The sequence below is a fragment of the Carcharodon carcharias genome, chromosome 5, assembly GCF_017639515.1.
Source record: "Carcharodon carcharias isolate sCarCar2 chromosome 5, sCarCar2.pri, whole genome shotgun sequence".
NCBI lineage: Eukaryota > Metazoa > Chordata > Chondrichthyes > Lamniformes > Lamnidae > Carcharodon > Carcharodon carcharias.
Window position 1 is genome coordinate 72,035,283 of NC_054471.1, and position 14,826 is coordinate 72,050,108.

General features: G+C 39.4%; 1 protein-coding gene across 4 annotated transcripts in view; it reads right to left on the minus strand.

The window, feature by feature from the left end:
* Nucleotides 1–3,364: 3,364 nt before the first annotated feature.
* The window catches only part of LOC121277603 (bcl-2-associated transcription factor 1-like), a 75,108-nt gene continuing 63,646 nt past the window's right edge, over nucleotides 3,365–14,826 (minus strand). Inside the window, exons 11-13 of one of the 4 annotated variants that reach the window (XM_041187139.1) lie at nucleotides 9,185–9,340; nucleotides 8,133–8,348; nucleotides 3,365–3,815 (exon numbers count right to left, since the gene is read on the minus strand). In XM_041187139.1, the coding sequence (XP_041043073.1) occupies nucleotides 3,801–3,815; nucleotides 8,133–8,348; nucleotides 9,185–9,340 (387 nt within the window). In that variant the 3' untranslated portion in view covers nucleotides 3,365–3,800. The remainder of the gene's footprint in view (nucleotides 3,816–8,132; nucleotides 8,349–9,184; nucleotides 9,341–14,826) is intronic. The other 3 variants (XM_041187140.1, XM_041187141.1, XM_041187142.1) reach the window with 3 other exon arrangements.

Below are 14,826 nucleotides of genomic sequence, written 5' to 3' on the forward strand. Positions count from 1 at the left end.
AGATGATTGCCCGCCAACAACCACAACCATCTTTCTTTGTGCTAGGTATGACTCCAACCAGCAGAGAGTTTCCTCCCTGATTCCCATGGACTCCAGTTTTGCTAGGGCTCCTTGATGCCACATTCCATCAAATGCAGCCTTGATGTCAAGGGTAGTCACTCGCACCTCACCTCGGGTGTTGATCTCTTTTGTCCATGTTTGAACCAAGGCTGTAATGAGGTCAGTAGCCGAGCAGCCCTGGCATAAGGCAAACTGGGCGTCAGTGAGCAGATTATTGCTAAGCAAGTTCTGCTTGATAGCACTATTGATGACCCCTTCCATTACTGATGATCGAGAGTAGACTGATGGGGCGGTAATTGGCTGGGTTGGATTTGTCCTGTTTTTTGTGTACAGGGCATACCTGGGCAATTTTCCACATAGCTGGGCAGATGCCATTGTTTTAGCTGTACTGGAACAGCTTGGCTAGGGGCACAGCAAGTTCTGGAACACAAGTCTTCAGTACTATTGCCAAAATATTGTCAGGGCCCATAGCCTTTGCAGTATCCAGTGCCTTCAACCGTTTCTTGATATCATGCAGAGTGAATTGAATTGGCTAAAGACTGGTATCTGTGATGCTGGGGACCAACAGAAGTGGCAGAGATGGACCATCCACTCAGCACTTATGGCTGAAGATTGTAGTAAATGCTTCAGCCTTATCTTTTGCATTGATGTGCTGGACTTGTTCATCAGGGAGGATGGAGAGATTTGTGAAGCCTCCTTTAGTGAATTGTTTTAATGTCCACCACCATTCACGACTGGATGTGGCAGGAGTGCAGTGCAGGTGCAACACATCCAGCTGGTACAGGTCCCATCTTCCCCAGAATCGTTCCCAATGCCTCAGGAATCTAAATCCCTCCTTCCTACACCATCTCTCCAGCCACACATTCAGTCAATTCTCCTATTCCTGATCTCACTAGCACATGGCACTGGGAGTAATCCTGAGGTTACTAACTCTGAGGTCCTGCTTTTTATTTCCTAACTCCCTATCATTTGTTTGATGGACCTCATCCCTCTTTTTCCCCATGTCATTGGCATGGATATGGACCACGCCTCTGGTTGTTCACCATCCCCCTTCAGAAGGTCCTGCAGCCACTCAGTGACATCCTTGACCCTGGCACCAGTGAGGCAACACACCATCCTGGTGTCACATCTGCAGCCGCAGAAACGTCTATCCATTTCCCCCTACAATAGAATCCTCTATCACTATTGCTCTCCCACTATTTTTTTCTCCCCCCTCCCCCCCACCACCACCCCATGCAGCTGAGTCACTCATGGTGCCAGACTTGGCTCTCGCACTCCCCTGAGAAAACATCTCCCCCAGCATTATCCAAAACGGAATACCCAAGGGACTCCTGCACTGTCTGCCTGATAACCTTACTCTCTCTGGCAGTCACCCATTCCCTTTTTGCCTGTGCACTCTTTACCTGCAGTGTGACCACTTCATTGCACATGAAGATCTCTGTCCTGTGGATACTCCACAGTGACTCCAGCTGCTGCTCCAGATCCGAAACACAAATTTCAAGTAGCTGCAGCTGGAAACACTTCTTGCATATGTGGTCACCATGGACACTGGAAGTGTCCCTGACTTCCCACATCGCACAGGAGGACATTCCATGTGACTGTGCTGCCCTGCCATGACTTATCCTTAAATTTTACTTTTATTTCCTTTAGTTTAGAGGATATTAAGGACAGTTGAAATACTTACCAAGGCCGCTGCCCTTGAGGAAAGGTAGAAAATAAAAGGATCATCTGCTTCCCTCTTCACCAAGCTACCTCACTCACCAAGCACCAATTGAAGCACTCAAATGTAGCCCAAGGCAGCACAGTAGATGGCCTATTTTTATGCTCCCTGAATCTAGCTTCTGAAATCCTGTTTAAGACAGTTGTCCCATTAACTAGCTGCAAGCAGAGCCTGAATGAGCCCTGTTTTAAAGCTGGACTAAAATTCATCTTCTCCCAACCCAAAGATCAACTTTTAGTTAATTACTTAATTAAAGACAAACTAGACTGTAGATAGAAATTAACCCTTAAAATTCCCTCACTCACCAAACTTTAAACTAAAGCACTCAAATGCAGCCCAAGACAGCACTCAGTGCACTTATTACAAGAGGATTTGAGTATAGGAGTAAAGATGTCTTACTGCAATTATACAGAGCCTTGGTGAGACCGCACCTGGAGTATTGTGCGTAGTTTTGGCCTCCTTACCTAAGGGAAAATATACTTGGAATAGAGGGAGTGCAACAAATATTCACTAAATTAATTCCTGGGATGGAGAAATTGTCCAATGAGGAAAGATTAAATAGACTGGGCCTTTATTCTCTGGAATTTAAAAGAATGAGAGGTGATCTCATTCAAACATATAAAATTCTTATAGGGCTCAACAAGGTAGATGCAGAATGTTTCCCCTGGCTGGGGAGGAGGGGAGGTTTCCAGAAGCAGAGGTCACAGTCTCAGAATAAGGGCAGTCCATTTAGAACTGGGTTGAGGAGGAATTTCTTCACTCAGAGTGGTGTATCTTTGGAATTCTCTGCCCCAGAGAGCTGTGGAGGCTTAGTAATTGAGTATGTTCAAGCCTGAGATCGATAGATTTCTACATTTTAAAAATTATCAAGGGATATGGGGATAGTGCAGGAAAATGGTGAAGTAGAAGATCGGCCATGATCTCACTGAATGGCTAAATGGGCTCAAAGGACTAAAGGGCCTACTCCTGCTCTTATTTCTAATATTATGACAGAATTCCCACCCTCTTTGAAAAGAGCTGTGCAATCTTATAGGATAGATGATGCTTCAACTTTACATCTCAGTGAAAGCACAGCATATGTCACAGTACTGCCTAGATAATGTGTTTTAAACCATGGAGTGGAGTTTGAACCTGTATTATGAATCCTAAAGTGGTATCAATTGAGCCAAGCTGAGCAACATTTGAATAACCCACCTGAATTCAATATGTTTTTCCTTCACTGTACAACATTCTTCAGCTAAGAAGTAGGCAACCTGCTTAGGTTACACAAACCCAAACAGTATTTGATTGGCCAACGCTAGGAAAAGGAACATGTCACCATGATTTTCGATTAGTTTTTGGATTGCAAGGAAGTCAAGACTTAGGGGAAGCAGGCAGGAAAGTGGAGTTACATCCGCGATCAGATCAACCATGATTTTATTGAATGTGGAACAGGCTCGAGGGGCCAAATGGCCTACTACTGCTCCAAGCTGATCAGAAGTTATACAAGGACACCGTACAAAAGCACCATTCAATCATAATTGAGGGGATTCAGCCTGAACCAATAACTGTAACTCATTATATAAAAAAGAGACAACGCAAATGTTTCAGTAAGCAAATATTATTTGAGATAAGCCAAGAACAAAAATGACAAAATACAGACACTTACAATAAAAAAAAGCAAAATTTACTCCTTCAAATACAAGATGTTTATTTTCTGAAACTGTGCTTTTTATAGTATATGTTTGTCATCCACTTCAATAAGCCATGCAGTTATCAATATCTAAAAAATACTGCCTATATACTTAATATAGATAGTTCACAGCCAACAATTAAATCAGACATTAGACACTTGGTACCCTTCAAAACTAGATTTTAATTCAGGTTTACCAAGACGTTTTCCCCATTCGACATTAAAATTTAATTAAAAGCTAATGTCAGACAATAAATCAAAGGCCAATAAAGAAAAGTAGTTGACGAAAAATCCACTTATATAATTCAGGGGGAGATGCTCATTTCATTTCTGCTGATGGAAATAGTTTCAAATGTGGTGTTCCTGTGAAGTAAAAGGAAAAATGAATTGTAAACACATACAAAAATCATATAAAAACTGGAACTGTATCTCATAAAAAGACAGAATACATGAGATGTTTTCAAAATTGCTGTTAAGCTTCACAGGCTAGCCTGTTACAACTATAGAAGAGTTTCATTTTGCAATAACTAAATTTTAATACATTTTACTCTTAAATATTTATGATTCAGCCATTATCCTGTTGAACAAAGCAGTATTCCTATAGGTTAATATCGTCACCATTGTTTTAAATATTAATGGATCACATGTACTAAAAATGTCTGTTGCCCTATCTTCACAATTTATTTAAAAATCTGCACATTACACTAATTTTAAATCATTTTCCCTCCTATGTATAATGGTATATATTTGACTGCTATGATATTGGAGATAAAATTTCTTCAAATCTATCATTTAAAAACAAACATTACATTTTCTAATATAATGATATGATCCTCCCTCTCACTCCTGTGATCTTTAAACTAATTCTAATTATTTCAAAATAAAATCACACTGCTGTGTGTTCAGGGATAATCAGAACTGACAAACCAGACTTGTATATTATTGAAGAGTGTCCTAACTACACCAATGAGCCATGTCTGACGCAGTGTAAATAGTTATATTATTGAAATTAGCTAATGTCAATATATTAAGAAATTGAATAGTTAACTATCAATGTTTACACAACAGTTTAAAAGTAAACTGTAAAAAAGTAAAAGTAATAATGAGGTATACATTTCAAGCTTATTTTTCAAATATTACCAAACTGGCATATAACTTGAATACAATGACCGAAATCACATTTGTAAATAGTCAAATACAAATTAAACTGGTTGGAACAAGTTTAGTAATTACTGTTTTAACGTAAAATCTTACAATCACTGGCACAATATTAAATGATAGAGCCAAAAACTGCAGTTTAAATTTCAGACAACCAACTTCAGGAATTATTAAAAACTTTTATCTTTTCCATCATACACATGCAATTCTACTGCACTTCTGTGAAATAAGGAAAATAAATTCAAATTAGGTTGATACCATTAGTTTAGCAAGGGGAACTGACCAACAATCCTATCACAGTAATGGAATTAGATCTCCAAAATTTAGTAATACCCTTAATAAATGATAAAGCCTGTATTTAAAACAAAATAAATGTACCTCGGGTTTCAAATATATTACCCAACAGTTTGCGCTAAGGCTTTTTATAGGTTAATTAAAATTCTCCAGGCTAGGGGGTACACTGGTATTTTAATAATCACCAGATGCTTGATATAAAAGAGACATAGCATAATTTTGCAGTAAATTTTTCTCATCCATGTATGTAATGTACCCGTTCTTATCCTACATGTCTATTAACAAACAAGCAAAACATTTCCAGAAATTTGAAAGTCATTCAAACCAAGAAGAGGAAGGCCAGTAACTTAGCTGATCTCAACCAGGGCAGCAACAGGATTGCTGTGATATGTCTTAGCAACCAGGTTTAAAGGGAAAGTAAGCCAGGATTCATACTTTTAATTGTTGTATAGACACCCTTGTAGGAAGTGTGTAGGTTTGAACCTTAGGGCAGGACAGGATCAGGCTCCACAGTAATCCTGTTGTCCCCTCCTAAATGGTCAAATAACCTGCCAATACCTTGTCTAGCTTCAAACATGATGAATGTCCTCTAGGGCGAGGTACTGCAGGGACCCCAGCGCCCATGGAAACTTACCCCAAAGAGTCAACTCTTTCAGGAGAGGAGGAAGGAAGCGGAAAAAAAGAGCGAGGAAGGAGAGAAAATAAGACCAACAGACTTGAAGGATAATGCAATACAACTTGTCCCTTCTCTACTCATTTTCCACAGTAATGAAAAAGGGCAGGAGTTAATTAGAAAAACAAGAGTCAACTTCAATTCATTATTTTTGTGCAGCAATGCAAGAAAAATATCTAACCAAACTTAATTCTGATACATATATTTAGACTTACGTTTCAATGCATGAAGCAGGTAAAAAGTATACACTTAAAATTAGAGGTGATGAATTACTGCTGTTTGGAGAGAGGGTCCTGGTTCAACTTGAAATTAACATGATACTATACACTTAATTCTTCCATTCATGACTATCATTTTACATTATTGCTGGCCTGTATTATGTTTAAAATACAGCTTCACTGCCAACATATGTATTCTAACTGTGCTGAAGCCTCTAATTAATTAGGACAGAATGGGCATTTCATTTTAACCATATCACTCCATTTTCCCACTAAAATAAATAGGGTTTTTAAAAAAAAAAACTTCAATGGATAAACAGAGTGAGTTGCAGAAAGGCTAAAATAATGGCAGTAAGGAGTCTACATCTTAGCTCCAAAATACAGAAATTTTCAATTAACGTAAAAGAAACATCTGAGGTAGAAATGCTAATTTTCAACTATTGAGCACATAGTGACATTGAGCATTGCAAAACCTAGGTAAAGGGTGTCAAACACATGGCCCATGTGTACTGTGCTACCAGTTGCTGTATGTCACAGAGGGTTTCTGTTTTCCTAACAGCCCAGGAAAACTGAGCCTTCTAAAATTTAGCGTTGTAGCAGCGACTCCCCATCAATTCTTGCTGCTGGAGGGTGGGAGGCAGTCAGGAGATTGAAACTGTGAATGGAGTGGGGTGGGGTAGACATGTGATCCAGAATTATGTGCAGAGCTGGGAGCAGCGACAGCAATGCAGTGTGCAAGAGTTGTGCTGAGAAAGCAGCAGCTGGTAAAGGCGTTAATCAATTGGGGGATATTATTGTGGGTAAACAGTGAATGACTGTTTCCACTGAAGAGTGAATGGTGAAGAGGATGACAAGTGTGTATTCCACATAGATCAAGGAGCATCACAAGCTCCAATACAATATTGGAGAGTTAGGTACAGGCTGGGAACAATAAACGTTTTTTTTTAAAAGCCCCACTGTTTACTCAACGGCCCTATTTAGGCTGCTGTGGGAAAAGTATCAGAACTTGCACAGCACATACTGAACCTAGTTTATTACATATTTTTCAGAAGGGTCCTGAAGCAGATACATGATCCTTCTTTGCCAATTTAAATTGATCCACCATGGATTTCACTCAGCCATCTGGTACATCTAAAAACAGCGAGGAACAAAGGCAAGGGATTAGGTGTAGAATGTCACACCCAAAAGTTCGTATATACTGAACCAGTTTTATGCCCAAACAGGCGAGATGCATACCAATTTCTATCCTAGTGTGTCCAAATAGATTTTGCTGAATGTGGCCCATGCCAAGTACCAGGATCAGGCTCACCACATAAATTGAGTTTGACACCTCTGATGTAGATGATTTCAGATAAAGTTCAAAATTTTTTATTTACATTCACAGGAATGTTATTGTTACAAATTGTCTCTGCATTATTAACTTAAGTTTTCTGTATGATTAGGCAACACTGGTGGTCCAACAAATTATCACTATATAGAAATAGTCATTCTGACATTTATTTAGGGGTCCTGTCCCATATTTCATTTTCAAATTATTTTGCATGGTCAGTGATAGTTGCCACAAGCAGTCAGTATTGGGGCAGATAATTGCCCAAATAAGCATATAGAATCAGCTGTGAATTGTGATATGACTAACAGATTATTGTGATACATTGCCAAACTGAAACTGATATTAAATGAGTGTCTGACCTTTTTGAAACAAATGTTTCAATGTAGGCACAGAACATTCTATTATTTAACCTCAGAGGGCAAAAGATTGATGAGAGACAATAAACTTTAAGCTGTACTGTCCTTCATAGCAACAGATTTGGCACCACTTTAATTTTCTGAGTTTGAAAAGACGCTATGCAAACTTTTGCCTAAAGGATGTGAATACAATCATGTCTCTGCAGCTGATGCATGAACAGACTGCACGACTACTCACAACTTTAAAAAAATAATACCTGAACAGAAGATGCTTAACTGAATCTGGTTATCTGACCACAAGTTATACGGTATATTAAAAAAATTAAATCAGAAAAAGGTGGTCCAGTGTCATCACAACATGGGTTTGGATGCCTATAGCCATCCATATTCAATTCTTGGCTTAACTAGCAGCTTAAGTACTCTAGGGAAACAGACTGTTCTACCTCAGTAGGAAAGCCTCCTGATGAATTGATCAAAACAGCTACTAATGTGGTGATCTGGGTGGAGCTGTGGGCTGGACCACCTCTCCTCCCAGCTGCAGAAGAAAATGTGAAGGGAAGTCAAAGAAAACAGAAATCTTGGCTAAACATCTTTAAATACAAATCTTAGAAAATCTAATCGTTAATCCAGCTCTCACCAAAAAAGATATACCTTTTCCTCTTTGTGTCTGTCCTTTCTCTCCTCTTCATCTTCTATTCCTCCATTTTCTTCCTCCTCCTTTTCATCGCTTCCCTGATATTTGTCATGTGTCCACTTTGGACTGCTGCTCGATTTTTTGAAAATAAATCGCCCACGTCCTCTTGGAAAAGTACCTCGCCCCCTTCCCCTTTTGGCCCAGTAATCCACCCCATCATCTCTGTCATCATGCTACCATGAAGAGAGAAAAGAACAGGAAATACTTCACCATTTTAATCAGGTTATTTTTTTTTCTGGAATTCCCCCACCAAATTGTAGTTTACTCAAAAGGTAAGAACAGGCACATGCAAACCTGTCGTACTGACTACTGTAACAATCGGAACTATTAAATATGCACTAGCTCCATGCTAACTTTATTAAATACATCTGAACAGCCATCTGAAACACTATGCAAAATACTGCAGATGAGCAATCTTAGCTGATGAGACAATTGAGTATAATGCCTGGACAAATGCAAGTATTTAAACAGACTTCTTGGAGCTGGCATGAACTAAACATTGAAAATTCAATAAGCATCGGCAGTGAGGTTTATTATTAGTGGAAGCTACCTACTACTTCTTTTCTTGATTAGAATATTTCATAACAGCTGTAGCCAAAGCCAAGAATATGGTCTCATCAGAAAGACCTAGAGATTTAACAATTGTCAGCATTTTAGCCATCCTTAAAACATGCCTTATTTGATGATCCATGCATAATAGCAGCAACATTGATTCTGGGAAACCATTTTAAAAAAAATATTTGTATTACATGATTTCAGAACTTTTGAATATTTTTCAAATTCAGTTTCACAAATTATGATTCTGAACTGACATTTACAAGTCTATTTCAGTAATGATAGTGATATGTACTGTCTCCCCATGACTGAGGAAAGATTACAATGGGGGAGCAGATTTACAATATTACTTTAGCATCAAAGCTAACAAGATCCCCACTTATTCCTGATAAACAAGTCTGGGGGGGAAAAAAAAACAACAAATTCTTAGAATAGACTGATTGCCAATACCCACCAGGAAGTATTTCTTGCTCTTTGGAGTATATTCAGGATCCCATTCTTCCTCCTTGGATCGCTTTTGAAAATTTGGGTTTGTAGTACTGGTGGAAACAGTACTTGAACCAGAGAAACTTCCTCTGGCTCTCCCTCTGCCACCTCTTATTCGAAACTGCTAAATGTTCAAAGCACAGAATCTGTTAGATGCTTTCTGAGCTGCAATTCCTTTAAGTATTTTAGAAAGTAAGAAATCAAAGGGGCAGGGAAAGGATAAAAGCTAGCCAAGGAGGCTGATGGCAGTATCAGAAAATATAGACCACTGATCACCTAGTTTCACTTTCTTGAAACAAAACTGTTCATTTTTCTGCTTTTAAAACTTTCCATTCGTTTCCTTTCTTTGGCCTTCATTATATTTATTTTCTATTTCATCAGCAGATAACTTCAATGAAAGCCCTTGATACCCTGTGGAGTGGCTTATAAATCATCCTGCATCAGTGAGGATTATTTAAAATATGATTTTATGCTTGAAATAGAATTGTATAATATCAACTTGCAGTCATGAAACTAGATATTTAGAGAATGTAATCTCCTTGTTGTCCAAAGGAGCGATTTCAGAGTTTCAGAAACTATCGCAAACCAGGTGAATTACCAAACTGAATCACTCCAATAGTAAATGGGGGTTGGATGCACTTTTAACCTTCTTGTTATTCCAGTAATAGGAGACACAGCAGATACATGCAGCCAGATGATCCTTGCTGATTTTGGAGAACATTCCCTCTGTAGATTGATCATTAATCCAACAATCATCTGAGGCAATCAGCATTTGTTTATCAGTATGTAGTTTGGCAAATTCTTCCTATTGATTATAACATGTATTTTAATAGAGTTCATTATCCTGTAGCAGTTACCTAAATGCTCAATATCACTGCAATTTGTACTCTGTTATGACTGAAAGCGCTTGGAAAGATAGTTTAAATAGATTCATTTACGAACCAGGTAGCACAATTTTTAAAAAAATTTCTGCTACATATTGTTAAGCCATAAAAATTATTTTTCTACACACATTTTTATGCATTGTTTGTGGCATACAACAAAGCAGTAACACATCGTAGATGCATATATTGATGAAATACTTCAGCTTTGCTCATATTCTTAATCATCTTTTCAGTAGTGACATTAAGGATTTTTTAAAAAAGCAAAAACACAAGCAAAAAAAGGCACAACTGTGGTATAGGTCAATGCCTCCAGTTACAATTTTAATGAGCAGAAAGGGGGTTTATTTTCAAATCTTTTAATATGTGTAACCATGATACTTGGCATGCATACTTTTTATACTGTTTATATGTTTGTCCGACATCAAGTTCCTAACTTACAATGAAGAAAATAACCACTTAAACTTTAAGGTAAAGTCAATATTCTCACTCAAATGGACCTTAGGGGCTGGGTAAATTCTTCAATATTGTTGATTACTGAACACTCCAAAATCAAGAGCAGAAATACTGTATTATATAATAATATTTACTAATTAGGTTGGATACAACTAGACCTGATAACAGGTTACCATATGCACTCGTGTAAAAGTCGAGTTGTTGAGGCAAAATTTTTAAGGAAAATGAAGGGGGTTCACTTATAGACAAGTAGTGCTTGAGGGGTTGAAATCATTTCACGTCAGGGCCGATGCAGGAGCAGGTGCAGCCCGATCAGTGCCATCACTAGGCTGATTCCTGAGATGAAGGGTTTGTTTTATGAGCAGCTTGGAAAACTCATTGGAGTTTAGAAGAATGAGAGGTGATCTTGTTGAAATTTAAGATTCTGGGGAGATTTGAGAGGTTGTGGGGAACCAGAAAGCAGAGTTTCAAAATATTTTTAATTTATTGTATATAAACAATAACAAAGTAACAATACTCCATTCACTTTGCAATAAAGGCCAACATTCTATTTGCCTTCCTAATTACTTGCTGTACCTGCATGTTTTGCGATTCGTGTACAAGGACACCCAGATCCCTTGGTACTGAAGCATTCTATAGTCTCTCACCATTTACATAATTCTCTTGCTTTTCTATTCTTCCTGCCAAGTGGACAACCTCACATTTTCCCACGATATACTCTGCCAAATTTTTGCCCACTCACTTAACCTATCTATATCCCTTTGCAGACTCTTTGCATCTTCCTCACAATTTGCTTTCCTGCCTATCTTTGTATCATCAGTAAATTTGACTGCAATACAGTCAGTCCCTTCATCCATGTTATTAATATAGATCATAAATAATTGAGGCTCAAGCACTGGTCCCAGTGGCATTCCACTAGTTACAGTTTGTCAACCTGTAAATGACCCATTTGTCCCGACTCTCTGCTTCCTGTTAGCTAGTCCTGCAACCATGCCAATACATCGCCCTCAACACCATGACTTCCTATCGTGCAGTAACCTTTTACGTGGCATTTTATCAAATGCCTTTTGGAAATCCAAATGCACTACATCTACTAATCCACACCACCTACTACACCCTCAAAAGGAACACTAATAAATTTGTCAAAGTCAATTGACTTTAATTTCTCTTTAATAAAACTATGTTGACTCTGCCTGATAGTACTTTTATTTTCTAAATGTCCTGCTACTATGTCTTTAAAGATGGATTCTAGCATTTTCCCAATGACAGACATTTGTCTAGCTGGCCAGAACTTTCCTGCTTTCTATCTCCTTCCTTTTTTGAATAAAGATTTTCCATTTGCAGTTTTCCAATCAGCTGGGACCTTTCCAGATTCCAGGGAATTTTGGAAGATTACAAACAATGCATCCACTACCTCTGCAACCACTTCTTTTAAAATCCTAGGATGCAGGCCATACAGGTCCAGTGGGACTTGTCAACCTTAACTTCCATTAGTTTTTCCATTAATTATTCTCTAGTGATAGTGATGACCAGTTCCCAAAGCTCGCTATTTCATCATTAGGAAATGTAGGCCGCAGTACCTGCCTACTGGGAAGGGAAATAAAAATATTTGCACAGCATTATGTTCAGCCTAAACTTTGTGTGAGGAAATCTATGTTTTCGGGACTCCAGCGCAAGCACAGAGCGCGGAATAGGGGCCGACAGCAAGAGTGTCTCCTGTTGTTGGTGCTGCTGAGCATTGCCATGGAGATTAGGGCCGACACTGATGCAAGTTAAAAGAGCGGCAGGAAGACAGGCCACACACATTCAGTTTCCAGCATTCTTTTGACAGCTGCAGAGATTGTGCAATGCACTTGCAGGATGGTGTGGTATGAAGCGACAACTACTGGACCTGTGTGTGGCGTGAAAAACGAGCTCACGTGATGTTAGTCAGGAGATGAAGAGGTGGCAGCTGAAGTGCTGTTGTTAGCTCCACGTCCTCTGTGCCCCAGCTGAAGCCTGTCAGGAGCTGAAAAGGCAGCAGAAGGTTGCTAGCTCCATGATGCTGAGGGGTCTGGGGCTCAGAAGGCTGGGGACCATTGGTAACTCCATGCTGCTGAGGGTTAGGGCTCAGGGAAACCCTGGAGCAGTGGTGGCTGGGTGCAGCTAGGGGTTGAGGCTCAGGGAGGCCCAGGAGCAGTCCTTGCTCGGTGCAGCTGACAGTTGGGGCTCAAGGAGGCTCAGTAACAGTGGTGTTCTGCTCAGAGCAGCTTGTGGGTTGGGATCGTGCCAGTGATTAGATGCTGGCACACATTCTCAGGAGAAAAGATTGAGTAGCTGGGAGACATTTTGAAATGCATTCCCTCAGAATCTATTAGGGTGGGGGATGGGGCTCAATATAGTCAAGGGGTTCTTCCCTGGATGCTGAAGTCAGTCAGGTTACTGGAGATTATAGGGATTTTGTGTCTAAGAGAGAAGCGTTCTCTTACTCCTCCAAAAAGTAAACATAATATTTTGAGAGAAAATGGGGCAGTTCAGTCCTTGATGGCGGCTGATAATACGATTTGTGTTCTAGATGGTTTGACAGAAGAGTAAGTATTAATAGAGACTAGTCATGGGACTTATGAATCTGCTTCCTTCTATAGAGTCAATTTATGAAGTGACTAAGAATTATTATTGCTGGAATTGTTCCTAATTTACCTATCAAGGGGGTAGATTTTATACTGAATAATAATGTGGCAGGCACAGACAGCAACACGGAACCAATTGAGTTGCAGCTGTTGCTTGGCCATGCTGAACTTGCCAAACTCCCCAAAATTACTGTGGCCAAATTTGATAAGCTCACCATCAACAAGGAGGATGAAATGGTCAAACAACCAGCCCACGGCCAAGAAAAGTTAGTACCAGAGATGCAAGAATGTCAAAGCTGCAGGAGGAACTAAGATCTGCTAAAGAAAACTGTTCAGTGTAGAGAACCAACTTTCACGCACAAAAGAGATGGATAATGAAAAACGAAACTGGTGAGAGCACTTGAGTGTCGGTCAAAGGAATTGGAAAATAAGGGAGTAACCAGATATTTGGATGAAATTGCGAAAGAAGTGGAAAGATGATGAATTTGTGCACATGCTGGTTGCACATCCCTTGGCTAAATTAGAAGGTGACTTGAGTAAAGGGAGCAAAACTCTCAGTGCAGGTTTATTCATATAATGTTCATCAGTACAATGAAATGACAAAATCTGTTCTGAAGGCAGTGACTAAGAAAGATAATTTTGAAGCTGGCTGTCAATCAGAAATACAAGCTTTCTTTAACAAACTTAAAAGGACCAATTGAAGGCATACTTCCATTAACAGAGAAGAGTAAGAAAACTGCCATGTTCTTCTGCATTAAAGTTGGGAAGCCTATGTGAAAGTTATTTGTATCAAATAGTGAGACTACTTTGCATCCATATGTGAAGAAGGGGAGGCCGCCAGAATATTGGTTTGCAGTTCCACAAGAAAGGCTGAAAAACCATGGCACAAAATAGAAATATAAGCTGCTCAAGATATTTTTAAAGAGAACTTCAATGTATCTTCACTACATTCAGTTGACCATGAGAAGATTATGAAAAAAAAAAAGTAACTGCTGATGTTCTGACCAGAGTTTAAAGAAAGAATGTAAGAGGAAAAGCAGGCTCTAAATTATGAGAATTCTATGACATTTAAATTCCGTTAATCCTACTTGCCACACATATTAAGCTCTTAAAGCTCTGTAAATAAATGATGTGTAATTGTAAAAAATGAAAAGGTTTCTTGTACGGTATGTAATATGCAATTTATTAGAAGCTTATGATACGAACTTGCAAAATATTGGTATTGAAAATAAACCTTCACTACTTACAATTTTCTTGCAAGCAGGGAGGGAAGTGTGAGGAAATCAGCATGTTTTCAGGATCCGGCGCAAGCTTAGCAGAGAGTGGAGTGTGGGCTGACAGTGAGAGCGTCCAACGTGTTACCATGGAGATGAGGGCCGACAGTGCGCTTGTATCAGAGCGCGGCAGGGAAACAGGCTGCACATGCTTGGTTTTCAGCGTTCTTTTGACAGCTGCAGGGATTGGGTGGTGTGCCTACATTGTGCTGTAGCACGAAACAACCACGGTGCAAAACGAGCCCGTGTGGCAGGTTATTTGGGAACTGAAGAGGTGACAGCTGAAGTGATGTCATTAGCTCTGTGTAGAGCTGGGGCTCAGCTCTGTGTGCAGCTGGGGCTCGAAGAAGTCCAGGAGCAGTGGTATTCTGCTCAAAGCAGCTAGAGAGT